At 45.2% G+C, this 26667-nt stretch overlaps 2 protein-coding genes across 7 annotated transcripts in view; one reads left to right on the top strand and one right to left on the bottom strand.

Moving 5' to 3' along the window:
* Window positions 1-21434, top strand: part of CCDC149 (coiled-coil domain containing 149) — a 50152-nt gene extending 28718 nt beyond the window's left edge. For 2 of the 5 annotated variants that reach the window (XM_068149314.1, XM_068149315.1), the window contains exons 8-13: window positions 534-618; window positions 1815-1959; window positions 6665-6741; window positions 8341-8373; window positions 12211-12318; window positions 16827-21434. In XM_068149314.1, coding sequence (XP_068005415.1) covers window positions 534-618; window positions 1815-1959; window positions 6665-6741; window positions 8341-8373; window positions 12211-12318; window positions 16827-17419 — 1041 coding nt within the window. In that variant the 3' untranslated portion in view covers window positions 17420-21434. The remainder of the gene's footprint in view (window positions 1-533; window positions 619-1814; window positions 1960-6664; window positions 6742-8340; window positions 8374-12210; window positions 12319-16826) is intronic. The other 3 variants (XM_068149310.1, XM_068149311.1, XM_068149313.1) reach the window with 3 other exon arrangements.
* A 950-nt stretch (window positions 21435-22384) lies between these two features.
* SOD3 (superoxide dismutase 3) lies at window positions 22385-23870 on the bottom strand. Of its 2 annotated transcripts, none has more exons than XM_068149309.1 (2): window positions 23749-23870; window positions 22385-23320 (listed from the first exon to the last, which is right to left on the bottom strand). In XM_068149309.1, the coding sequence occupies exon 2, from the start codon at window positions 23283-23285 to the stop codon at window positions 22560-22562; it is 726 nt and encodes a 241-aa protein (XP_068005410.1). In that variant the 5' UTR covers window positions 23286-23320; window positions 23749-23870; the 3' UTR covers window positions 22385-22559. The 2 variants fall into 2 exon arrangements, with proteins under 2 accessions (XP_068005410.1, XP_068005409.1); XM_068149308.1 differs by having other exon boundaries at window positions 22385-23301; window positions 23749-23869.
* Window positions 23871-26667: the final 2797 nt, after the last annotated feature.

The following is a 26667-nucleotide window of genomic DNA, read 5'->3' as shown; positions in this document are numbered from 1 at the left end:
ATGGCTTGGGTCTCTCAAAGTCTGAGTTAGTTTATTGGTGGGAACTGAGCATCTTGGTGGTCTGGTGGGTTTCCCAGAACTGTAATTGTGTTAGAACAGCTGGACTTCTGCAGCAGGATCACTCTGCTGCTAATTCATGAAAATCTGTATTTGATACTCAGTGGGCTTCTAGGAACTCTGATGGAGGAGTTTGGGCCTCCCCTTTGAAGCCTATCCACAGACACAGCAGTATCTTCACTGGCACTCAGCAGAGTATTAAAAACCAGGCAAATCTTCAAATGCACTGGGGGAAGTCTGTGGGAAGACTACAGTGAAGTGACTGCAACGAGACAGAGAATCTTTGTATCGTTGCAAAGACTGGCTGGAGAATACTTCTCCAGGAGAGTCACACTCCCAAAGGCCACTGAGGGGGTGAGCTCCAGGCCCTGCAGAGATGCTCTGCAGCCAAAATCCAAAGTTCCAGATTCTTTACTCTTACTGAAAAGGTCTGTTTGCTGCTGGTTTTCTAAGTGAGATGTTTATTGTTTCCTCAGAATGCACTAGAGAGACGAAAAAATGCCAAGAGCCACGGCAGATCCAGTAGCAGTGCCCTGACTGGAGTCCTGTCTGCCAAGCAAGGTATTGCAGAGATGCAGCATGGTGTTGCAGATCTCCCTGCATACCTTCCATCTTACAGCTACATTTCAGTAACCCTTTCCACACCAACAAAATCAAAATCTTTCTTCTCTTTGCTGTTTGTTATCACTTGCTAATTTCTGTCCCTCTTGCAGTTGGCTTGACAATGTAGCATTTGCCTCTTGGGGGCTGCTTCTCCTGTTGTTACTCTTCTGCTATTCATTCTCTACCTTGTCAGTTTTATCAATTTTTATACTTTTTTTTTTAAATCTCTAAACCCTCTGCAACTTTGACCCTGACAAATCACTTCTTTATTCATCTCTTTTCTCTGCTAACAATGGCAATCACAATTCATATTCCAATGAAAAATAGACTGGGTGATAAAGGAGGGGCTCCACATCAGGTCTGCTGTTGCTGTTCCTGGAAGCTTTCACATTCAGGGGTTTTGTAAGAAATGCTTTTGTTCTGTGTTTCTTCAGGGGTAGCAAAATGGAGTAATCTTTTCTCCCCCCTTCAAAGAAAATATCAAGATTAGGAATGAAAGGGGGAGAGAAGCCCCTCTGAGCCAAAGAATATACCTGGCACCCTACTCCGGTGTCAGTGTGCTCTCACACACACAAACACGGTGATTCATATTTGTCATGGTAACTTGAAATTCACTTCTCTGGTTTTGCCTTTTCCTCTGTCCTCTTCTGCATGTACTTGCATACAGATAGCTCTCTCTGTAGATATGCATAGCTACAGAAGCAGATACACAGTTACAGAAGCTGATCCTAGCAAACCTCTTGATGTAGCTGAGAGGTACAGGCTCTGAGCTGCAGAGGAAACAGTCATGGGTGGCTCTGTTTTCACATCAGTCTTAAATAATCTGATAGATATAATAATTCCAAAAAGTAATATGAAAGCTTCCTTGTGGGTTTATGTTTTAATGTAAGTGGGAGAGAAATGGCAGATTTGTACCCAAAACAGAACAGTGGAAGAATGAATTTGTTTCCCCGTGAACAGAAATCATTTTCCCAAAGCAGACTTGTCTATGCCACCAGCTTTATGCCAGCTGGAGATTGTGTTGTTAACTGAGGGGGGAAAACCCCCAGATACTCATGTAAGTAATGAAAATATTTATTTAGCATTAAGCAAATGTTTTTGTCACATCTCTGTGCCTGAGAAGCCAAAGCTCCTTTCTGTTTTTAACATCATAGTCCAAGAGCTGCTGTCGGAGGATCACGGATGTAGCCTGCCAGCCACGCCACAGTCTGTTTCAGATCTCAAATCACTGGCCACTGCATTGCTGGAAACTATCCATGAAAAAAACATGGTCATACAGCACCAAAGGCAAACCAACAAGTAGGTAGCATGACTTCTGAGTAAAAGAGGGCTTAACAAGCTATGCAAAAGTCATGGGTTTGGGGGAGTTGCAGGGGAATGGGAAGGAAGGGCCAATCTCACAGAGAATCATTGGCACTGGGAACTGGGGGGGGTGGTTCTTTAGTTTTTTAAATCCTCTGTGTGTGGAGAAAAATCACTTTTCCAAAGTAGAGTTTGGGGCTGACAGAGACCTGTCTGCCTCTGGTTGGTAGGGATTGATTTATGACAAACCATAATAACCCAGGGGCACTTCAAGCAGGTAATCATAGAATTGTCAGGGTTGGAAGGGACCTCAAGGCTCATCCAGTTCCAACCTCCCTGCCATGGACAGGGACACCTCACACTAGAGCAGGTTGCTCAGATCCACATCCAAGGTGGCCTTAAAAACCTCCAGGGATGAGGCTTCCACCACCTCCCTGGGCAACCTGTGCCAGTGTCTCACCACCCTCATGGGGAAGAACTTCTTCCTAACATCTGATCTTTAGGGAAGGCTGAAGAGAAGCTGCTGGGGGGAAGGGTACCCTTAAACTGGAAGAGAATTGGTTGTTAATGTGGGAATTTGCAAATGAACACTGTTGGGAATAGTAAATAGGAAAGGATCTGGAAAGCTTCAGTGTCACATTTGTCACAGGTGAGCAGCCTGTGTGTCACACAAATGATAGCTATTGCTCCTGTTGCTGCTCTGCCAAAAGTTGTGGGAGATAAACACTGCTGCATTGCTACTCTATGATGTCTTAAGAAGAATCTCAACCAAACTTTCAAGGAGAATTTGTTTACTCTTAGCTGTTGTCCTCATCAGAAGAATTCTTTGTGCCTTGCACAGCTCCTCTGATGGCAGAATGTAATCATTTTTGACACATTGTCTGACATTCTGGTGTTATTGTCCTTCTGCTGGATGAAAAGCAGAACTAGGAAGTGTTGCCTGGTTCTGTGCTCAGGTTTTTTAGGTTGGGTTTGGTTTTTTTTTCTTCTTCTTCTGAACACTGAGTCACTGCTGGTAATCAGAGGTTATTCAGGCTTCTCTGAAGCACATCAGGACCAGATGCCAGAAAGAGGCAGACATCTTTCTTGAAAGGAAGGAGTGGTACTGAAGTTAGCTGTATGGCACTAGAATAGATGATTCATTGTGAAAATTGATAACTCTGATACTAGGCAGACTCCACTGCAGAATTCTTCCTGGTGTGGCAACAGAAATGGGGAAGCAGTTTATAGCCACTCTTAGCACTCTGCAGAAAGCAAATGCCTAATCAGCTAAAGAGAGACTAAAGCTGTGAAAATGTAGCCCAGATCTAGCTGATGGCAGTTCAGTCAATTCATGCCTGTTAAGTGTCATGTAATGCAAGAGGAGTTTCTGCACTGAGCAGTGCTAATGAAGGGCTAACACCTGTTTACTCCCTTCTTACTGCTCATGCAACATCAGAAGGGAGACATTCAGACAACAGTTTGGTTATTCCAGTGACATGGATGCATTCAAGTTTCCATGCTCTTGTCTATAACCATGGCAAACTTACTTTCTTAATGCTGGGCCTAGAGAGAATTGTAATGACAAAAGCTTTTACATAAATTAGAAGGCAGAAGTCTTCTTGACCCCTCTGCCCTGCTTGCCTGGCTTTGTCTGGGCAAAGAGCATGGCTGAAGGACAGTTATTCTTTGAGACTGTCCTGTGAAGAAGGTGAGATTTCCTGGGTAAAGATCAGGAGATTGTGGGGTGGTTGCTTCAGGGAAGAAGTTTTGCTTATGATATTTGATAGACAGTTGAAATCTCAGTGACTCTATTACCACTAAATGAGGCTTTTCAGCCAGCATGAACTTCTTTTCCTCCAAACTCCAACTGTAAAGGCAAAACCTCTTTGTTGCTTGCAGTCTGACATGGGCTAAGTTTACAGCAGCAGAATGGGTAGATTGGCTTCCTCATCCACTGGAGCAGTAACAAGACAGTGGGGGTTTTACCATGGATTAGAAATTGGCTGTGCTGTTGAGTTGACTTTCTGCTGTTATATTCCTGTTAAAAATACCCATTGCCACTTGCTGTTGGCACAGCCACTCTATGATTACTGCCACTTTTCTAAATGTGTGTTGTGGTGGAAGGAGCTGGGGGAGTATGTGCCTAGGGACAAGCAGGCAAAATCCAGCCTTGATTTTTTTCAGTTATTTGGGATGAATACAAAGAAAACAGACACAACTCCCCAGGTGATTTCTAGCTGCTGTGGCTAAGTTTAAGTAATGTCCTATGGTTTTCCTCACAAACACATTAGCTTAATTTGAACAGGCAGTTGTAAATGAATTCTGTATGAAGGATGTTGTGAGATTAAGTAGTTACATAAATGCAAGAATAAACACTCCTAACCCTGCCTGGCAAGCTGATTAAAATACTTTTGTCTTTCAGCTGGCAATGAACTGTTTATTGGAAGTGTTTTGGTTTAGTGCAGTCTGTTTCTGAAATTGCCAGCACCCCTGCAAGCCAGATGAGTGTAGAAGTTGCTCTGCTGCTTGGACATGTTGCCCTCATTTCAGTGTTTCTAACCTGGGCAGGCTCAGTCAAGACCAAGGATAAGGCAGGAAGGATCATGTCAGCCTGTAACTGAGCACATGTTTGCATGTCATGTAGAGAACCAGTATGTGAGCTTGACTGACCCTACTGGCAGACATTTGGGTGATTGCACCTGTATGAAGGTGTATTTCTTCTGTAGGAAGCCAGGGAAATTCCACCTCCTTCAGCTGACTGTTGGTGGGGCCTTACACAGCAAGAGGGGAAGAGGCAGTCTGTGTACAGAGGAGATCTTCAAAGTTGTTCTGTGCCTTTCTCCACCTGTTGCTCTGTACTGCAGAGCTCTGCTGCTGGGTGTTGGGCCACCAGATGCTGGGGTATGAAAGTGAAGTTTTTAGGGCTGAGTCTCTCATACCAGATAGAAGCATAGAATGGTGTAGGGGCTGGAAGGGACCTCCAGAGATCATGGACTCCCAGCCCTCTGCAAAGCAGGACAACTTAGGGCAGGTCAAACAGGAATGCATGCAGTCAGGTTTTGAAGATCTCTAGAGAGAGAAGGAGACTCCACACCCTCCCTGGGCAGCCTGTTCCAGTGCTCCACTACCCTGAGAGCAAAAAGGCTTTTTCTCATGTTGAGGTGGAATTTCTTGTGATTGAGTTTATGTCCATTGCCTCTTGTCCTATCACTGGGCAGCACTGAAGCATTCTACAAGCGAAATCTGGGCTTGAGCAATTCTGACTGTTGTTGGAGAAGAGGGTAATAGATCCAGCTAACCTGGGTTACCTGTTTGATTACTGAGTGTCAGTGGGGAAATAAACACAACTGCTCCCATATGTCTTTTGCTTATAAATGTGGTGGACTGTTTGCCTTTTAGTTGGTGTACACCCCTGTACCTCTCAGTGCTTTCTTTGATACTTAATAGAAGCTTTCTTTTTCTTCTTTACATTCTCTCTCTCATCTTGATATTTCTGTAATCTTTAAAATGCTTACAGGCTTTTATTGTGCCATGCCAAAGCCCTCACAGTAGAGATTTAGAAACTGCTTAGTCCTTGTTAATCAATTTTTCTAACCCCTTTGATATCTGCTGGGTTTGCTATCTTCACTTCCTGCCCAGACTCTGCCATCTTGTCAGTAATGACATTCCCATTATGCTCAAATGTCTGCAGCACAAAACCCTCACTGGAGAGCACCCAGTGCAGTATTACAGAGCTCTAGTGAGCATGGGGAGATAGTGTTGCCTTGCTGTGTTGTGATATGCTGCTTCTCAGCATTCAGTTCAAATTTAACTGACTTATCCTGTTGCTGTAATTTGATGAGTAAAACTTGCTGTCCATTATCTCTGCTGTCATGTTTAGAGCTGCTGCCTTGTCTGGGTTTCTCACTCTGTTGAGTTTTGTTTGGGATTTATTTAAAGACTTCTGACTCTAGGAGACTTGCTGTGCCTGGGAGAGAAATGCTTTCAAAACTTCATTGGGGGTGGGGGGAAGCTTTCTTTGCAAGACAGAAATCTCTTGTTTGATCTGGGGAAGAGAATTAAGACTAAAAGTTAAATCCTGCAGGAGAGCTAGCTGCAAATAGTATTTGTATAGGAATCAGATACAAAAGAAGAGATGACCCAAGAAATGCAGTGAAAACCAAGAGTGGGGTGATAAAGGCACCGAAGAACTTGATGGGTTTTCGTAAAGCAGAAAATAGAACTCAGCACCAAAAGAAATAGGTGTAATGGAAAAGATATTCCTTGCTCACTTTCAGCAATCTTTGTGGTAGAGAATAGAATAGACCAGACCAGACCAGGTTGGAAGAGACCTTCAAGATCATCGTGTCCAACCTATCATCCAACACCACCCAACCAACTAACCCATGGCACCAAGCACCCCATCAAGTCTCCTGAACACCTCCAATGATGGTGACTCCACCACCTCCTCAGGCAGCCCATCCCAATGGGAACCTCAGTGAATAAAGGAGTAGGCCAGAACTGTGCTTTAGAGCTTCAGAATCAATCTGGGTGTTGTTTTGAGTTGGCTATGTTTTGTCTGAATAGCTTTTGGTTTTAGCCCTACTTAAGCACCAAGTTTAAAGTGTGACTGTAGTGATGTAGGCAAGTAGGCTTTGCTTACCTTAGTGTAAAATGCATCTCATTTCTGACTCTGCTTCTCTTTTGGCTTTGTGTTTTCTGGTGGGTTTCCCCCCTCCAGAATTCTAGGTAATCGTGTGGCAGAACTAGAAAAGAAATTAAGAACTTTGGAAATTGCTGGCTTGTGGAGTCTTCCAGGTTAGTCAACTTCCAGAGACCACCTTGCATTATTTAGCTTTTAAGGATATGTTTGTGTTTAAGCAAAGCTTGGCTAGAATCTTTTATTGTTTTTGATGGCAGGCATTGTGCAAATGTGCTGCTCAGCACAGTTGTGGAATTAGAAGCCTCTAATAAATGTTCAGATGAAACCAAAAATCACTGCTCTTTACACTCCTGAGTCACATATGTATGCTGGAAAAAGCCCAGAGCTGTAAATACTGGAGTAATCAAATTGTCTCCTTAGTCTGCAAGCAAAGGGGAAAAAAAAAGGGGGGGGACCAGTTTTATTTCAGCAGCTGTATAAAATGATGGAGAGGATATTGACCATTATGGCTGTTAACAAATGTTATTTATTATTTTGGGTGCTTCTTAGAACTTCCATGGATTTTATCACTGTATTTTTAATGTTTTTCTGTAGAATCATAAACTCTTGAGAAATTGGAAATGTAAATGATCTTAAATTTTCTAGTCCATCTCTCCAGAACAAGCTTATTCCCTGTAGCATCTTAAGCATTGTATTTGGGTTTGAATTACTCAAGTAATGGGAGATTAATCTGCTTCCTAATAGACCTCACTGCTAGGAAAATGTGCAATATTTAATTTACATTTACTTTTTGCTTCTTTTCTTCCCATTACACCTAATTGTGTCTTCTTTAACCACTGTAAATTATGCTACTCCATTGTTGGTGTTTGCCTCATTAGGCTGTGTTGTTTATGGCTTCCTCTCGCTGCTGCTGGGGGTGGGAGATTGTGTGGTTGCAGCTTCTACTGTTGTGGCTCTGTGTTTTTAGCACCTGACCTCTTTCCATCTAGAGGAAAGCATTTAACAAAGCTGGAGACCTTGTGACAAATCTGTGCTCTTCAGCTGTTTGGCCTCACATGGTGCATTCCCACTTGAGCTTGCCCATTATAAACATTCTCCATCACCTTTCTGGAACTGGCTCTCCTCTTCATGCTTTCCAGAGCTGAAGGTCCCACGCTGGTTTCCATGAGCTAATCTCCCAACATACATAATGTACCTTCTGTGGTTTTTATCCTTTTCACATTCTCCAGAAGGTCACAGAATGCACTGGGTTGGAAGAGACCCTTGAAGGTCATCTTGTCCAACTCCCCTGCAGTGAGAAGGGACCAGGGCCCCTTCAAGTTTGACCTTGAATGGGGCCCCACCACATCTCTAGGCAACCTGTTTTAGTATTTGACCACTCTCATTGTAAAGAACTTCCTCCTTCTGTCTAAATTAAATCTACCCTGGTTTAACACCCTTGCCAAACCATCTAGTTTAAAAGATGCAGGTGAAACATTTGTCTAAGACCCTGCTGATGCGCTTTTGTACATTAGTGTGTCATGAACTCATCACTTGAAGGTACTCCAGGCTTTTCCTCCAAACCAGTGCTCCCTGAAATCCATACCCTAATAACTGCAGCCTTTCTAAGCTTTGCAAACTGTATTTAAAACAAACCAACCAACAGAAGCAGTGGGAACTTCCTGCACCATTGTTCATCTGTGTAGGTAAGACTTCAAATGACTGTTTCTCCAATAACAACTGTCTCTTTCCTTCCTTTCTTCTGCTGCCTGAAGGCCTGAGCTACAATGTCTCAGTGGGATTTGGGAGTAGGTTCTGCTTAACCTCTATTTCTAGTAACTGATTGTAGCAGTATGTTAAATATTGTCACTAAATGTAAATACACAGCAGTGGTGCCTGAATGTTTTGATATCTGGATGGTTAAGATTTTGAGTCAGAGTGAGTTAGATAGATGACCACGAAAGAAATACAGGCTGCTCCACAAGGCAATTTCTTTACATTGAGGAAAATAGTAAGGAATAGTTGTACAGCCATTTTACACTGGATTATGAGGTCTGTTGAGCCTGAAGGTTTGTTGATTCGCTCTTTACCTCTTAAATCAAGAGTCCACTTCTGTTTCCCAGTGCTCTGCAGTCACAAGGTGGTCCGAAAGGGCCCTGCAACACCTGGTGGGTCACCAGTTTTCAGTGTGGAAAGCTTCTGCTCCATGAAACAGCAGCATGTAACAAATAGTGTGGGAACTACCACAGTGGACTCTGCAGCTGAGTGCTGGCTTGAGTGGGGGGCAGGACGTGGAGATTAGCTCATCTAGTCAGTCTTAAATCCAGAGGGAAAAAACCAATATTGTTGGATTGTGAGCTGAACTCACCACTGGAAAGAACACGCAGAGGAAAGCTGGTGTTCAGTCTAGCACTGTAAGAAACACACATTATAAGTTGCAGGGTTTTAATTTGAAGTTAATGTTCCTACTTAGGCATCATTGTCCATGGAACATTTCTAAACATGATATTAATATCTTCCGAACGGCGTTAATAAAGGCTGTTAATAAACTTTATCCCACTGAAGACAGAGCTTGACCACTTCTGCTTTCTTTTAGGTGACATGGCTCAGCTGCCTTTTTGTTTTTTGAGCAATAGCATGAGTGAGCTCTGGGGAAGCTGAATCAAGATGCAGTGATGTTTGACTTTTGCAGTGGTGAATCTGGTAGCATAGTTCATTTTCTGCCTACCACGAACTTTAGCTTCCTCCGTTTGGAAAAGAGGCTTTAATTAAATGAATCTCTTGTGAGGCTCATTGCTGAAAACAAAGCAAGCTGGGGCATAAATTTGACTCTCATTTTCTTTTTATGAGTCTACTTAGCTTGGGAAGGAAGCAGAGTATGTGATATTCACAGAAGCATTTAATTCTTTGCTTTGTCTTAGCATATTGTGCTTCAGACATGCATGCAGAATGTGTTAGGTGTGTTCAGCAACAGCACGCAGTAAACACCACCTGAACTCCTCTCACAGTTTGGTGTCACAAGACATGCAGAGAAATAATCTCTTTTCTTTTTTTTTGAACCTATCCTTTCCTAAAAATTCCAGATTTACCCTGAAAAAAAAAGACAAAGCCTAAGCAAAGGTCTGATCATGACTCAGCCTTTTTCTCCCTGAGATGATAAGGAAGTTTCAGCACAGCCTCTTGCTCTATGGTAATCGGCGTGGAGCAGAGGCAAGGTAGAATTAATAGGAGAATAAAATGAAGATTGTTCAGGTACTGAAAACTTGTTTGCTTCTTTGGAGATCTGGAAGCTTTTCAGTGAAGCCCTTGGAAAATTCATTAGAGGAACACAAAGCTATGTAAGTTACGAAGCTGGGCTCCCATGGCAGCTCATTGAAATTCCCCGTGTGTAACCCAGCCTCAGCTCATCACTCGCAGCATGCTGGGCAGCAGTACCCCCATCTCCCTCCTTCATGAATGGATGTGAGTCACTCTTAATAAACAAATATGCATCTGACTCTTTGGGCCACATCTGTTGCTTAGATGTGTGGATACTGAGCTTAGCCTTATTTTCTGGAACCAAGCTGTTTCTCAGAGAAAAACGTGCGAGTGAATCTGTCTGCTGCCTAAATGCTGGCTGGCAGTCAAGAGCCTGGCAGTCAGGAGCCTGGCAGTCAGGAGCCTGGCAGTCAAGAGCCTGGCTTTATTACTTGTCTTTTTTTTGAAGCTTGTCTTGCAATCTTCAGGGACTTCAGCTCAGGCTTTACTTCTTTCTTGATTCCAAAAATAAACAAGGAGGAAGAAGACTCCTTTCTACTTTCCTCTTCAGGCCCTCCCCAGTTATTTTTTTATTCATCATGTATTTGAAATTTGACTTCCTCTGCTGGGTTCTTTTGTTAACTTTTGGGATGTGTGACTGCTTTGGACTGTGTGTGACTATATTGAACATTTTCATCCCAGGAGTTCCCTGGCTGATTTAGTTCTTCTTCCAGCACAAAATTCCTTCACTGTTACAGCAAAGTGCATTCATCTAGGGGCTGTGGCATTTTGAAACAGCCATTAAATTTGGTGGTGGTGGTTGGGGTTATCTTAATTATTAATTAACTTTGCCTTGCACTGGGGGGTTCTCCACTTTGCTGCTAGGTACTATTATTGTTATTACTTGCTGTAGTGATGCACACTTGACAGAGGGATCAAAGCTTGGCAAGATCCACCATCCAAAAGCATTAATTGCATTCAGATTGCTGCAGAATATACCCCAACATGTTAAGGATACAAAACCATCATTAATACCTTCAGGATCAAGGTATTTACAGCCAGTGGTTTCAAAAGTAGCTAGGGATTGGAGCAGGCCAGTTAGACTCCATGGGTATTGTCATCATTCCATAGTAGGTACCAGAACCTTTCTCAGAGCTGGATTTATTCTATCCCCCAACATGTTAAGGGTATAAATACATCATGAATACCTTCAGGATCAAGGTATTTACAGCCAGTGATTCAAAAGTCACTGGGGATTGGAGCAGGCCAGTTAGACTCCATGGGGATTTGCATTGTTTCTTAGTAGGTACCAGAACTTTCTCAGAGCTGGATTTATTCTGGGTACCTCCTGACCTGGTGCTCTTTTGAAAGTCTTTGTCTTGGATGGGTGATTAGATTTAGGATGTTGCCTTAAGGTGAAATGTACAAACAGATTTAGAGGGGAGAAGTGGTTGTTACATAAATGTCCATTCTTATGGAGATAAATAGAGCAGGAGCTTGCTGCCTCCCCAGCCATTACTTATCGCTTGGCAGTTGTTCTGGAGGCCACACAAACACCACGCTTAGCTGATCTTGCACATTTCCTGCCCTTCCCCCTCAGCTTTAAGGGAGTGTCAGTCACTAAAAACAGAGCATCCTGAAGAGCGGAGGACTTCCTAAAGGATCTGCAGGTGTTGCTATCTGTATTGCTAAACTAGCTGAAAGCTAAGCATCTGTAGCAGAGTCCTCTGGAGCTGAAGAGTTTCTTGCAGCGTTTTGTCTGCCCAAGAACTGGAAAATTGCCCTTTTCCATTTGGTTTAAAACAAAAACACTCAGAAATGGTTTGGTTTGGCTTAATTCTCAGACTCAAATCCCTTGTGTTCCCCAGCAAGGTATACACTTGTTTGCCCCCTCAGTTCTTAGGTACACTAAGCTTTTAATATTCTTTTCAAGGGAGCAGTGTGTGTGTGAGTCTGCAGTGTAAAACTGTGCTATGAGCAGGCTCATCATTGAGGCAGAGTGATAGAGAGTGAAGAGTCAGCACTGCACACTTGCTGTTAATAGCATGCAAATGATCCATTTTTCTTTGTAAAACTTCTGCTATGATCTGATTATTAATAATCTGGATTGAATGCTAATTGCTAATATGATTTGCTGCATATAGCACCTGTTCTTCTTTCCAAATCTGTCCTTTACTCAGTGCTGTGGGGAAAGCCATGCCTCTTCTCTAGCTGACTTGCATATTCCAGCTCCACTACAGAGCAATTTTTTTTTCCCCAGTGCTGTGGAAGGATCATTTGAGATGCTTTTCCTGTTCTGTCTGTTTGCAGTAACAGTGTGCAAAATATTGTAGGATGTGTTTGAATATCATTGGTGGAGGAGGGATGCAGTTGGTGAATCAATGGTTCTCACACTTGGATTGTTTCAGGTGGAAAGGATACCATAACGTTCGGTGACCCAGCCGTGCCTGTTATGCAGAGGTCCAGGTCACCCTTGTCAGCACTTACTGATAAGCCACAGAAAACTGAAGTACAAGGTGAGAACCTGGAATGTAAGGAGCATGATAAGAGCTGAGCACTCATTTCTTTCCAAATAAAATGTAATAAATTTTCATGCTGGGATAGCAGAAGGCAAAGTTTTGGTGGTCACAGAGATTGAATAAATCATCCACGAGGAAAATGGATAGATGGGCCCAGCCCTGGTGGCAAAACAACTGCAAAATGACTGTTGAATGGGTTGCACAGGGCTGGGGATCTGGTCTTACACCTCAAAGAATTTTCCTGCCAGCTAACTTGATACTGTGGGGAGTTATTCATGCCCTCCCTGTTACAGTTAACTGCCTCCTGCTCTTTTCCCCTCAGTTAAAATGCACAGTAGGAAAGCATTTCCGAAGGAGGGCCTGGCTTAGCACTTCCCTGCATTAGAGCTGATACCTAGATGAAAGGCTTCCTGATTGCACCTGGTAAATTGAAATACCCAACTCGTTTTCCCAGAGAAATTGACTGCCTTTTTTTTTTAATAGTCTTGCCATGTATTTTGTTAAGAATCCTTCCCCAGTAGCCAGCTTCACCAGCTCTCCAAAGTCAGCCTTAACTTTATTTGACAGTAGCAGAAGATAGTGGTTTGCTGATAACCTTCATTTAGTTCTTTCCCCCCCTCCTTAGTTTTTCTTAATGGATGAGAGCTGGGTTATGATGTTTGCCTGTTGGCATTTGGATAAGCTCTGTAGGGGCTGTAGCATTTTGGTATGCCCAGCTCTTACTCAGCTAACCATGAAGCACCATAAACAATTTATTTGGTAGTCCTGAAACTAAATAGATTGTGGCTTAATTTTGACTTCATTACCCATGTCATCTTCTGATCAATCCTGACAGCCAGACTGATCAGGTTTTATCATCTCCATCAGCTGATACTTTTGCTAAAAATAAGAAGTGAAACTGTAGTGAATAGTCCTCTGGTGAGTAATAACAACTCATAAATATTCATTTTTTTGCTTGCTTAATCATTGATTTTTAATTAAATCTGCAGTTACTGAAAGTATTTACTTGGTGGCATCAGGCTCTTTCCTTTACATATTGGTCCTAGGTGAGGTTGGTATTACAGTTTCAATTAAAGTTGCCTGTCAGATCTCATCAGAGCCTCTTTCTGTTGCTTGTAACACTGCCAAACTTTAGCTCTGGGCTGAAGCTTTCCATCCTGCATTTTCCACTTTTCCTCCCTTTTTTCCCCTCCTTTTTTCCCCCCTCCTTTTTTTTCCCCCTCCTTTTTTTCCCCCTCCTTTTTTTCCCCCTCCTTTTTTTCCCCCTCCTTTTTTTCCCCCTCCTTTTTTTCCCCTCCTTTTTTTCCCCCTCCTTTTTTTCCCCCTCCTTTTTTTCCCCCTCCTTTTTTTCCCCCTCCTTTTTTTCCCCCTCCTTTTTTTCCCCCTCCTTTTTTTCCCCCTCCTTTTTTTCCCCCTCCTTTTTTTCCCCCTCCTTTTTTTCCCCCTCCTTTTTTTCCCCCCTCCTTTTTTTCCCCCTCCTTTTTTTCCCCCTCCTTTTTTTCCCCCTCCTTTTTTTCCCCCCTCCTTTTTTTCCCCCTCCTTTTTTTCCCCCTCCTTTTTTTCCCCCTCCTTTTTTTCCCCCTCCTTTTTTTCCCCCTCCTTTTTTTCCCCCTCCTTTTTTTCCCCCTCCTTTTTTTCCCCCTCCTTTTTTTCCCCCTCCTTTTTTTCCCCCTCCTTTTTTTCCCCCTCCTTTTTTTTCCCTGCCCTTTTTTCCCCCTCCCTTTTTCCCCTCCCTTTTTTCCCTCCCTCTATGAGAGTGATCCCCCGTGTGTCACTCCCATGTGAGTGACATAATGAGAGAATGGCTGCACAGAGAGCTGCTGTCTGCTCTTGAGTTTTGGGAGCTTGGTGCATCCTTCAATTTTTCATCTATGCAGTGTACCTCCAAAATCTGGGGGAGCTTGGCTGCTGGGAAGAGCACAAGAATGTGTCCATCTGCTGTCATTCACCAAGCAAATGTGACCTTGGTTTAGAAGTATTTCAGAACAAAGAAAAACCAAGCCAAACCCACTTTCATTTTCCTATCAGCTGAGTTTTCAATGGAGTTCAAACAGTTGATAAGCAGAACAGCAATGAAATTCTTGCATATCTTTAAATGTGGTCCTTTAAACACCACCACTGGTAATTGCTGCCTCTTTGGCCCAGGAGATGTTCTTGGCCTTTGTACTGACATACATTCTTGATCACATCTTTCTCTAATACATCAGATGCTGCCCCAGCTACATCTACAGATAATCAGGAGGCTTTTTCAGGCTTTTTTATCTAATCAGTCTGCTTACCCTGGTCTCATCAAGGCCTGCTTTAGTCTGTGCTTGTCATTGTTCCAGTTCAGCTGGGTGGTAGAAGTCCTTTGTGAAAATGCCTAATGACATAGTAGGACCTGCAGACTGTGCCACCAAATCTCACTTTACAGAATCACAGAGTGATAGGGGTTGGAAGGGACCTCTGGAGATCATCTAGTCCAGCCCCACTGCCAGAGGAGATTCACTTAAGAGCATGTTGCACAGAATAGCATCCAGACAGATTTTTAATGACTCTAGAGATGGAGACTCCACCACCTCTCTGGGCAGCCTGTTCCAGTGCTCTGCCACCCTCAAAATAAAGAATTCCCTCCTCCTGTTCAGGTGTAACTTGCCATGTTCCAGTTTGTGCCTAAAGAATTTCCTCCTCCTGTTCAGGTCTAACTTCCCATGTTCCAGTTTGTGCCTAAAGAATTTCCTCCTCTTGTTCAGGTGTAACTTGCCATGTTCCAGTTTGTGCCTGTCACCTCTTGTCCTGTCACTGGGCACCACTGTAAGAAGACTGCTCCCATCCTCCTGACACCCATCCTTGAAGTATTTATAAGCATTGATAAGATCCCTTCTCAGTCAGTCTTCTCTAGACTAAAAAGCCTCAAGTCCCTCAGCATTTCTTTGTAAGACAGATGTTCCAGTCCCCTAATCATCTTTGTAGCCCTTTGCTGTACCCTCTCGAGCAGTTCCCTGTCCTTCTTGAACTAGGGAGCCCAGAACATTTATCCAGTGCACAGGATGAGGAGTGTCATGGGACAGATTGTACTGGAGCCTCACAGTTGCTAATGAACAGCTCATCAGGTTCTTCTCTTCATTGCTGAATGCTTTGCTCCTGCTGCATTGCCTGTGTGCTATTTCAAGCAGTCCCTGTAGACAGAGGTACTGCTGCTCTGTGAACTTTCCCCGGGTGGTGCAGAGCTGTGAAACAATTTATCGTCAGAAAATTGCGGCAGGGCGATGGGACGATGGTAACCCCCTCTGGAGGGAGGAAACTGAGGCACACAGCGAAGGAGCTGGAGTCCTTTGCTAATTCTGAGTGCCAATTTGAGGGACACAGGTTTTGGCTCTCTTTGAAGCACTCTGAGTACGTGTTCAGATGTACAACATAAGCAGAGCAGTGCTGCAAATTGAGCTCCTAGTTTCCCAGCTGAGCGCTCAGATAATGAGGATTAGATCCAGTGGGTGATCACCTTTTGAAAGTTAATTTATCCCTGCCTTTTCCACAGGCTTTATTTCAGCTCTTCAGAGTAGCATTCCTGGCCTCCTTAACAGCAGTAAGTGTCTGTTGCCTTCATGCCAACCCTCATCTCGCTCAGCTGGCAGCCCCCGGTTTACAGATGAGGCAGGTCTGAGAGAGGCAGTAGACTCCTGGGTTAGGCAGCTCTGGTCCCAGCCTGCAGCCAGGCCATCCTGTGCATTGTGTGAGGCAGGATTCCTGCAGGAGAAACAGAGTGACTGCTCCTGAACTGCAGTGCAAGGCCTGTGCATGACAGGAGTCATTCGAAGCTGTCAGTGCAGTCATCCTTCTGCCATCTCCTGATTTTCCTTACTTGACTTCACAAGCTGATTTCCAACCAGGCTTTTTGTCCTTAGCTGAGGACAAACTCCCTCTCTTCCCCAAAAGTGTTTGTTTACACATTGCTGTTTTCTCTTTTCTGAGGCCTTGTTCAGTGTTTGCCTTTTGGTATAATGGCATAGTTAAAATTCTTCCACTGCTGCTTTGTTTTATGCTGTGGTACCCAAAGCAGAATAATCTTTGATGTTGCAGGACCAGTGAGGAAGCTTCAATATTGGATGAAGGCCTGTGAAAAGCTCCAAATAAAATGGAGCTTGTGTTAACCCCTGAAAATGGTGGTGACATGGGGATCAGTCTTAAGCTATGCCAAAAATTTCTGTAGCTGTGTGCCTCATCACAGTTGATCCTCCTTGCAAGGAGTGTGCCTGGCCCTGCTGTTCTACTCTGTGGTGTTGACTACGACACCACAAGAGTTTAAAGATGGGCAGGCTCCAAAACAGGGCCAGATCCAGCCAGAAACTTAGTGTTGATAGCTTGTCATCTGAGAAGTGGGCCTGGGAGGGGGCAGGGAGTTGCTCTTAGAAATTCCTCCCTCAGGTAAGCAACTCTGTGGCACTGGTGGTGATGGTCTTGAGGTCAGATGTGTAATAAGTGCCTGTCACTGATTAGAGGATCTCACTGTTCCATTTCTCTTTCAGCAGGACAGAAGGGAGAACGTGATGAAACCTGTGCTGTTGCAAGTGAGTCCTTGGCTCCAGAGGGAACAAACTTAAATAACAGAAACCAAAATAAACATTTTTATCCTTCATTACCTCAGCTACCTTCCGAGGAAGAGGAAATAAACAAGCTTGGCAGTCAGATAATTAAGCTGACAGCACAGGCAGTTGCAGAACTGGAAGGGAAAAGAGCAGGAGCTTCTGCGGGGGAGCAGGACGCGGTGGTTGGAGCAGAGCTTAATGGCTCATCTGAGGGAGAGTTCCCGCTTTCCAGCCCTGACCCATCCGACCCCACAGATCCCTCAAACTCAGAGAACGAACAGACAGCTGAAGCTGAGGCCCTGAAGGACAGCAATGAAACCTCAGAGAGCGACTGTGAAATCCCCAACGAGAGCGGGGGGCAGGGTTGCAGCGCAGCGGATGTGGTGCATGCCCAGGAGCTCGGGAGGCACGGAGAGCTGGGTGGTACAGCTGCACACACACATCACAGCTCTCAGGAGCTCCCTGAGCCTGCAAACAAGAAACCATCTGATCCTGCCAAAAACTCTGAATATTTGGATAACAGTGTGGCTTGAGGTATGAAATCTTGAGCCTCCCACTGTAATCCTTTTGCAGAGCCTGTGCTGCTGCAAAGATAGTTGGGGAAACTCTGCTGTAGGCTTGATTGCTGTAGGCTTGATTGCTACAGTGAACTGCTAATATGTGTCTGATAATGGTGGGTTTCTGTTAGTGCTGGCTGCAGCGTCCCAAAAATACAAATCACCTAAAGGGAAAGAATTGGTGGAAAGGTTTAATCATGTTGGGGTTTTGTAGTGATTTGAACTTTCTGTGTGGATTGGTTTATCACACAGATGATTTATCAAGTTATCACTAGGCTTCTGCAACATCAAAGATCCCTGTGCTGGACTCTGTTTTAATGGTTAGAAGTGCCTTCCAAAGAGGAAGAATGTGGAGTGATAAATTGAGAAGCATCTTAAGGGTGTAAGCTTTTGCTTGCTCTTCAGGTTGTGTTCTGTGTCTCTTTACACATAGTGGCTGTAAGTACATCCTTAGAATGAAGTCACTCTTTCTTTCTAGGAGGTGTCTGAAAACCACCCCTGCATGCCTGTAGTTCTCTCCTTACAAGCCTTTATGTTGTCTCAGCTGTACACAATTTTTCCTTCCCTCTCCCAGCTCACCTGATGGAAAGGCAGGAAGCTGTTTCAGCAGCTACTGAGACCCCAGTTTAACGAAGCTCTGAAGGAAACATCACCAGAGAAGCCAGAAGTCTTTCTGTGAGAAATGGCAATGCTGTTCCCAAGCAAGGGGAAGAGCAAGAGGAGCAGCAGCGATGCTCTGTCCACCTGCTTGGCAGTCTCAGTTCCTGGACTTGTGTTCCTCAAGTCAGAGGAGCTGCAGCAGCCCTGGGGCTGAGTACCAGGGGGTGGATTTCAGCCTGCTCCATCTGTGCCCTCCTTTCTGAAGGAATCTGTCTGCTTGATTTTCTTACCCTTTGGAATTAAGGAGAAATCTTCCTGTCCTCCTCACCTCACCAGTCTGTGGTGTGGAAGAAGGTTTATTTGCAGCGGTGCTGCTTTTGTACATTTCTTCCCTCCTTGATGTAGTCACAGGAAAACATTTCCTTAATAAGTGGGGAAAAGGGAGGCTGCTGTGTCATTGCCTAGCTCCTGATGCTGGAGCTGTGCCACTCTGCTCCTAGGAAGGCAGCAACAAGGGAATGGTTAAGGTTGAAGCCAGCAGCTGTTGGAGAAGGGGAGGCACGTCCTTCCTCTCCTGTTTGTAGCATAAGGAGCAGTCTCTGCAGCTGTGGAGCTTCTATGGGCCAGCAGCCGTCAAGGCAATTTTTCTGCTGGCTTGGGACCTAATTGTCTGTAACTGTTCATTTCTCACTCCTAGAACTTGAAACCAATCAGAGAGAATTAAACCAAATTTAATAAAATACTACTAATAAAAAGGAAAATCCCTCCCAGATTGAGTCCTCCTTTGACAAATAACTGCCAGCTGCAAATTTTTACAGCCCACTTGTCAGCTACTGAATAAACAGAGTTTATATTAGCAGTCCTGACAAACTCTTCTGGAGATGGAAGATGAGCTAGCAGGTGCTGCCATAATCAAGGTGTCAGAGTCCATGAACAGTTTGTATTCAGCAGAAGAAAGGCTGTATGTAAATTATTACATATAAATATAAGGAATGATAGTGGGAAGGTGAAAGCTGTGGCTTCTCTCAGCTCTCCTGTGTTTTCCCTAGCAGGTGCATTCCTGTAACCCTTTCAGTGTCTGTCTGGAGGCAGTGCAGCCACACTCAGTGCTCCTCAGATAGGTTTCCTTTCCCTTTAAAGCTAATTTGACACTGCAGCATCTCACTGACACTAAGCAGCAGCCCTTAGGAACAAAACCCATCTGTTTATATTTAAGCCTGTTAGGGACATGGAGCTGTAAAAAGTTTTTCTTTCATTATCCTGATCACCATTTAAATTCCTCATCACCTGAAAAAAAACCCAAGAAGAGTTGAAGTCTATGAAAAATTGTTATGCTGTTCCCATTAATTGTGACTGACTGCATTATTGACTCATTTATATGACAGGACTGACAAGCTGGAAGAGAAATAGCTGCAGAAACTGAAATCTCTGGGAGAATGTGGCAGGATTTTTTCCTTTAATGCCTGAATGTCACACAAAGTAGCATTTTATTCAAGATGTATTATTTGCCATCTTTCACAGGCTAATCCAGCACAGAGCGAAATATCAATGCAGTCAGGACTGAGGCAAGCAAATAAGAAGGTCAAGATTTCCTCTAGCTGAGCTCAGAAATGTTGAGGGGGTTCCATTATTTCCTTGTCCTGCCTCTTTCCTGACCCGCAGCTTGTTGCTCCTCGTCCCTTAGCAGCCAGTTAATGCTGTCCATTAATAAAGAGCTTGGTGCAAGAGCTCAAGCAGGTAGAAGCAGGGCTGGAGCAACAGCTTTTTAGTGCCTCATTTGTTGATTCCTTTTGGTATTTTGGTTTTTGTCTGTGAGAACACAGTGGTGTACAACCCAGCAATCAGGACATCTTGGTAATTACAGAATCACAGGATGTTAGGGGCTGGAAGTGACCTCTGGAGATCTTCTACCAGTACCTAGACTGGCCAGTTGCTGCTTGCATTTGACAAACAAAACCTGTCACAGGCTCACAGGATGTTAGGGGCTGGAAGAGACCTCTGGAGATCTTCAAGTCCAACCCCCATGCCAGAGCAGGACCGTAGAACCCAGCACAGGTCACACAGGAACACATCCAGACAGGGCTTGAAAGTCTCCAGAGCAGGAGACTCCACAACCTCTCTGGGCAGCCTGCTCCAGGGCTCTGTGACCCTTACAGTAAAGAAGTTCCCCCTTGTGTTGAGGTGAAACTTCCTGTGCTGTAGTTTCCATCCATTGCTCCTTTTCCTATCTCAGGGTGCAAGTGAGCAGAGGCCGTCCCTGTCCCTTGCTTCCTGACCCCCAGCCCTCAGGTATTGATAGACATTGATTAGATCCCCTCTCAGTCTTCTCTCCAGACTAATTCTCCCTCTTAGGTGCCATTTTTATATCTCTGCAATCATTAAGATACCTCCATCTCTGGGACCCTCATTTTTAGTGCTGTTATCACTGCTTCACTCCTATCCCTCCCCTTTCAGCCCCAGTGAAGGTGTACTCTAGCTCCATTTTTAGTCTTCTCCCAGGCACCCAGGACTTCAAAGGCAGGACACCTGTGAACGTGAGACATCTCTGCTGCACTATGTGAGGAGTAATCACCTGTTCTTGTCAGTATCTTCCTTGGGCATTGCTGTCCTTTCTGTTTCTGTGCCATTAGAACAATGAGTTATTTTCCCCCCCAGTGAATTAATTACTGTTTTGATGTGGAATCACTGCAACTTTAGCTGCATTTTGCAGGGAATGCTGCCTTTGGTTTGGGTTTATTTGGTTGGGTTTTGGGGTGTTTTTTTTGAGACCTGTGTTCCCTTTTTCTCAGGACTTCTGAAATGCAGAAATGGCACCAGACATCCTCCAAGCCTTTTTAGGATTGGGCTCTGGGGAAACAAACTGAGAAGGCAATGTCGTGGCAGGTGTGTGGAGAAGATGCATTTCACAAAGCAAAGGTTTGGAGGAGGCTGTGCCTCACCTCCCAGGCGAATGGCTGCAGGGTCTGTGGGAAGGCTTTGGCTGGGCGGTAGGATGTGGCTGTTTGAAAAACAATGGCCACTGGATTCGCCAGAGGAGTGTGTGAAAGGCACAGATTAGGAGGTGTCTGTTAGAATGCTGCTGCTTTTCTGAGGGAGGCTATTTTTAAGCACCTGGGAGTTTGTGTGATAAAGACAGAGGAATTTCTTTAATCCTTAGGAGCTCAGGAATGCATTGCAAAAATCTTAGCCGAGATTAGGCTGAAAGTCTGCTAGGTAGCTAAAGATAAGATTTTGTTTACCAGCTTCTGGTTTGTAGTTTCACTTTGTAAATGATGCAGATTAATTTACTTTGGCAGCCTCTCTTTTGTTGCAGCCTGGATTAGCTGCAGCACGTGGTTCAACTCTATTAATGCATTTTGTCATCTTTTAATAAAGCCATTTCCTGACATGCTACCTGCCTCTGGCCTTTGCTCTTGCTAGCAGATGGGTGACAGTCAGCAGGGAGTGGTTTGGGGTTTTCAGTGAGTTGTGCTAAGTTTAAAAAGGAAAGCTGGAAATGATCTGTATTAAATCTTCTCACTGCCACTTCCCCCAGTCTGAACTGACTCAGGCACTTCCTACATTTGTTTGTCTGAAGAAACTCACTCAGTGGTTTTGGAAACTGATCTTTCTCTCTGATCTGCCAACTCTGTCGTCACCAAGCGGCATAACAGCTTGCAGCTAGAGCATAGTCACCAACCAGCACAAACTGGAGGCTTCAGGGAATTTTTGCTGGGGACTTCTGGTAAACTGGGATATTTCTTTCTTTGCTTACAGACAAAAACCCCAACACTTCCATCCCTGGAAGTTCTGAAGGCCAGGCTGGATGTGGCTTTGAGCAACCTGATCTAGTGCGAGGTGTCCCTGCCTGTGCCAGGGGGGTTGGAACTGGATGATCCTTGAGGTCCCTTCCAGCCCTGACAATCCTGTTTCTATGATTCATGTGATAGCTATGGCCATGGGGACAACGTGAAATAGTTGAGGAGCTTATCCATGTTTGATTCTCAAACCTGGAAATACAAGTAGAATAGTGGCATGGATCTGAAGTTGACCACAGCTGTTTGTGCTTCCCCTGCTTTTTAGGGAAGTCCTTTTTTCAGGTCAGGGGTCTATGGCTGGAAGTGTGAAGATCTTTTTACTGCTGGGATTTGCAGCTAAATACAGGATGGCCTCTCTTGAGAGGCAGTTTCTTACTCCTATTACCTTGTTTCTCCTTTGATATCTAACTTAGGATCCCTTCAGAGCCCCTTGCAGCACACACTCTGTATAGGCTGTTGACTGTACCTGTTAGCACCCTTCCACCTGTTCAGCTGCCAAGCTGCAGAGAAGGGAATCTTTTCTCTAAGAAAATACAGCACAAGGTTGAGTTGATGCTGGTTTTATTGGTGGGCTTACAGAGAGGAGGCTCTACAAAGTGACAGGCAGTTGTCAGAGGAGCAAGCAAGTGGAAATCCTTTCACCATAGAGCTCGGTGACCAGTGGCACAGCCTAAGATACTCTGTGCTGCCTGGGCTGTAGCTGGCTTGTTGGTCTTCACCTAAGCCTGGTTCTGTGATCTTTTGTTGAGGCCTCTCTTCTTCTTGTCTGTCACTTCAGGGAGTTTCTCTTCCCACAGGCTCCTGCTGCACATCCCAATCACACAGCAAGCCAGACGTTTGCCAGCATTCCCATTTTCCAGACTGGCCTTGTTGTTGCCCTTGCCCATGTCATCTTCCCCCTCGTGGACCACAATGGATCTGCCCATGATGGAGTAGGGACCAGACAGAGTGGCAAAGAGATTTGCTTTGTATTTTCTGATCTTGCCTTCTCTGGGAAAGAAGTTGCCAAAGTCCCCTGGGTGCCGGGGGTGGTTGACACTGAAGGGGTTGTAGTGGCCACCGGTGGCGTCGCAGCCGCTGCTGAGGTCCCCGAGCTCGTGGATGTGTATGGCCCGGCCGGATTGGTTACTGCCCAGTGGGAAGCCATCCAAGTGAAAAATGGCTTCTAGTCTTCCATGGGAGTAATGCTGTCGGAATAAGACCTGCCCTGTCACTTGGGGCTTTTCAGCATCTATTTTGGAGCTGGGCTTCATTTCACAAGTGGCATAACTCAGCCCTTCAGTCTCATTGCCAGGCAGCGCTGGATACAGCAAATTCTTCCAGAGGTCGTTCACTTTCTTCTGTATGTCGTGAAGTGACTCCTGGCTTGGATCAGTCTCTTTGTCTGTCATGGTACCAAAGGCAGACAGGGCAAGCCCAGTAACCAGAGAAAGAAGCAGAAGCATCTTGGCAATTCCAAGCCTGCAAAAGATACAAGAAGCTACAGGGAGTGAAGGGCTTCTTGCAGCGGTATGGCTGGGGAGGAAGGCAAACAGCCTGTGGCAGTGCTGAGCCAAGCAGCTGGAGCAGGGTCCCGGGGGGGGGGGGGGGCTGCTTTCTAGTTCTGCCTGATGTGATGACCTGCAACTGCGTCAGAATGCCTATGCATGTTTGAACACATACAACTGACACCCATGACTAAAAGAAAGACCAGGGATTTTATGGTTTAGATCCTGATCTCAAAAGCTGCCTCTTTTCCCCTGCAGAAAGCAAGTAAACCCAAGTATTTTTGACTTTGCATTGAGGCTTTCCTGCTGCTGCAAATTCCAGCAAGACAGTTTGCCAGGTGCCTCTTTTTGTTTTGGTCCATTTACTTAACCACTAGTTAGGCATTACAAAGGAAAAGTAAAAATCCAAGAAGTTGATTACCTTGCAGAGCTGCTGCAGAACCCCTCAGTAGTAGCTCTTTGCCTCTGCTCCCCTAAGCCAAGATGTGAGCAGCCAGGAAGCTGGAGCTGTTTGAAGTTGATGCTGCTGGGAACTGCGTGTTTGTGTAGAAGTTAGGTAATGCCGGCTCGGGGGGAGGGAGGCGTCACAGGGAGAGCTGTGGGAGGAGAAGGAGGGAGCAGGGGAAAAGTTTTAGGCATTTTCCTTTTGGGCAGGGTGAATACTTTGTCCTTTCTGGCTGAGTTTGTTAGTCTGGCTCTCAGACCTTACTGACCTTCCAACAAAAAAAAAAAGGGGGGAAATGTTATCAAGCCTTTAAATTAATCTTCCTTTTGATGACTTCATCTGCTTATCTGGAACAGCGGCCTTCAGCGTGCAGGGAGGGGAGAGGCAGGAGCTTTATTAAGGCACAGTTGGGCAGTTTGCTCGCTTCTGTGCTGGTTGTCATGGAGCTGCTTTGCATTTCTATTTCGCTGTTAAACAAAATTGAAAGTGGTGCTTGAGCAACATAAACTCTTCCCCCGAAGTTCCCCTGGGTTTCAGACCTGAAGGGCACAACTGAAGCTGGCAGATGCTGAGGGATGTTTCAGCGATGCTTCTCTGTAAAGTTTTAGGGCTACTGTCTCCTGCTTGCCAGCTCACCTGCTCCACGGAGGCAATTCTTTCTCCTTTTGTCGAGACAGCAGTGATTTCTTTCCAGGGAGGGAAGTAAGCAGTACTGAGGCAGTAAGTAAGCAGTTCTGATGTTGCCATCAGAAATCGTTTCCCAGAAGCTGGATGGAGCACGGAGAGTTCATGTGGGTTTCATCTTCCCATGCTCTTTTCTTGAGGACATTGCCCTGCCTGTGGCACTTCCCACTGTTGAGGCTGCAACGTGGATTCAGCCATCACAGGAGCAATTTAACAGGCTGACATTTCTGTAGAGAGAAAGAGTAGCTCTTTCTACTCCAGAGCGATTCTCAATGCAGGAAAATTGCAAAGAAAATCCTTTTTCCCAGCCCATATCTCCTGGCAGCTGGGTAAGGGATGGGGCTGTCACCTTCTGGAACGGTAAAGCTGTGTGTTAATCTTACTGCTATCACACTCCACATCAGATCTGAGATACTCAGCTGAGAGCTGAGGGTTTTTCTTTCTGTAAGAGGGTGCCCACTGCTTGGATCTTTTCCCTGGGACTGGAAGTGCAGAGTTAACTTCTGCTTGGGATATTGGATGTGTTACCTTAGCCCTGGGTTTTGGTTATTAAAACTATGACTTAGGACAAGTGGTATTTCTTTTCTGCAGGGGGTTTGTGAGTTGTCCAGATTACTGTGCTCATGGGAACCGTGCAGTGCTCAGTGGAAGCTGAGCTCCAAGGCTGATGAACCCAAGCTCGTCTGTGGGCAGGGTGGAAGCTGAACCTGAGACCAATGAACCTAAGTTCTTTTACTGGCAGCCTCTAAGCTGAGGAAATCCATAATTGCAACATGGTGCTACAGGGAAATTGCTCAGGGTTAAAGCATTTGCAAGGAGTAAAATGTTCTATAAACATGCAGAAAAAGTTCAGCTAACCACTAGCCAAATGCAAAGTGGGACAGCAAGTTCTGCACGGGACAGCAATGTGCCCTTGTGGTATCCTGGGGTACATTAAGATGAGTGCGTCCAGCGGATCCAGGGAGGTTCTCCTCCTCCTCTGCTCTGCCCTGGTGAAGCCCAAACTGGAATACTGCATCCAGTTCTGGGCTCCCCAGTTCAAGAGGGACAGGAATCTACTCGAGAGTGTCCAAGGGAGGGCTACAAGGATGCTGAAGGGCCTGGAGCACTGCCTAGGGAGGAGAGGCTGAGAGCCCTGGGGCTCTTCAGTGTGGAGAGAAGACTGAGAGGGGATCTAATCAATGTCTATCAATACCTGAGGGCTGGGGGTCAGGAAGGAAGGGACAGGGACAGCCACTGCTCACTTGCACCCTGAGACAAGGAGCAATGCATGGAAACTCCATCACTGCAAGTTTCACCTCAACACAAGGGGGAACTTCTTTACTGTAAGGGTCACAGAGCCCTGGAGCAGGCTGCCCAGAGAGGCTGTGGAGTCTCCTGCTCTGGAGACTTTCAAGCCCTGTCTGGATGTGTTCCTGTGTGACCTGTGCTGGATTCTATGGTCCTGCTCTGGCATGGGGGTTGGATTTGAAGATCTCCAGAGGTCTCTTCCAGCCCCTAACATCCTGTGAGCCTGTGACAGTTTTTGTTTGTCAAATGCAAGCAGCACCTGGCCAGTCTAGGCACTGGTAGAAAACCCCCTATTTCTTAGGATCATAGACCATTTTTTAAAGGGGCATGATGAATGGGAGGAAGAAAAGAGCATCCTTCATGGTTTGCTCCTTGAGTCACAAAGTAATGGACTGCATTGGAGTTTAACACTTCAACAAGGAAAATTCCAAGCAGCAGTCAGTGCTTGAAGGAAAGGATGTTGAAGCTGTGGCTGAATTATAAGGCATTTTGAAATACGAAGCAGGGTCAGATTGTAGCTGGTTTAAATACAGTAATGCTGCTGACTTCAGTGGCATTTGTGCTGTTTTACACCAGCTGGCACTCTGCCCCTGGATAAAAAAAAAACCCACCCTTGAAAGACCCGAGGTGCTTGCTGCAAAGCTCCTTTTTGATGTACTGCACATGCGGGAACGGAGCAGAAGTGCAGAAGGGTGTAAAGGAGATGATCAAAGGCACAGAGAGGACTGCAGCAAAGCTAAATGATGTATTTGTAGTGCTCTGCACTTCAGAGAGTGTAGAGGAAACACTGGCTGTGGGCTGCTGTCAGAAAGATGTATTTTTAAAAGGAGAAGGGCTGGTAACTACATGGAATGCAATTGCCAGGGTGATTTGGCATTCAGGCTGGGGCTGGAAGATGGAAGCCACCAAGCGCTAACCAGG

The sequence above is a fragment of the Melanerpes formicivorus genome, unplaced genomic scaffold (genome assembly GCF_026170545.1).
Source record: "Melanerpes formicivorus ecotype bairdi unplaced genomic scaffold, bMelFor1.0.p_v2 SCAF_18, whole genome shotgun sequence".
Lineage (NCBI taxonomy): Eukaryota > Metazoa > Chordata > Aves > Piciformes > Picidae > Melanerpes > Melanerpes formicivorus.
The sequence above is the reverse complement of the archived record's forward strand: the minus strand, read 5'-3'. Positions and strand labels throughout refer to the sequence as shown.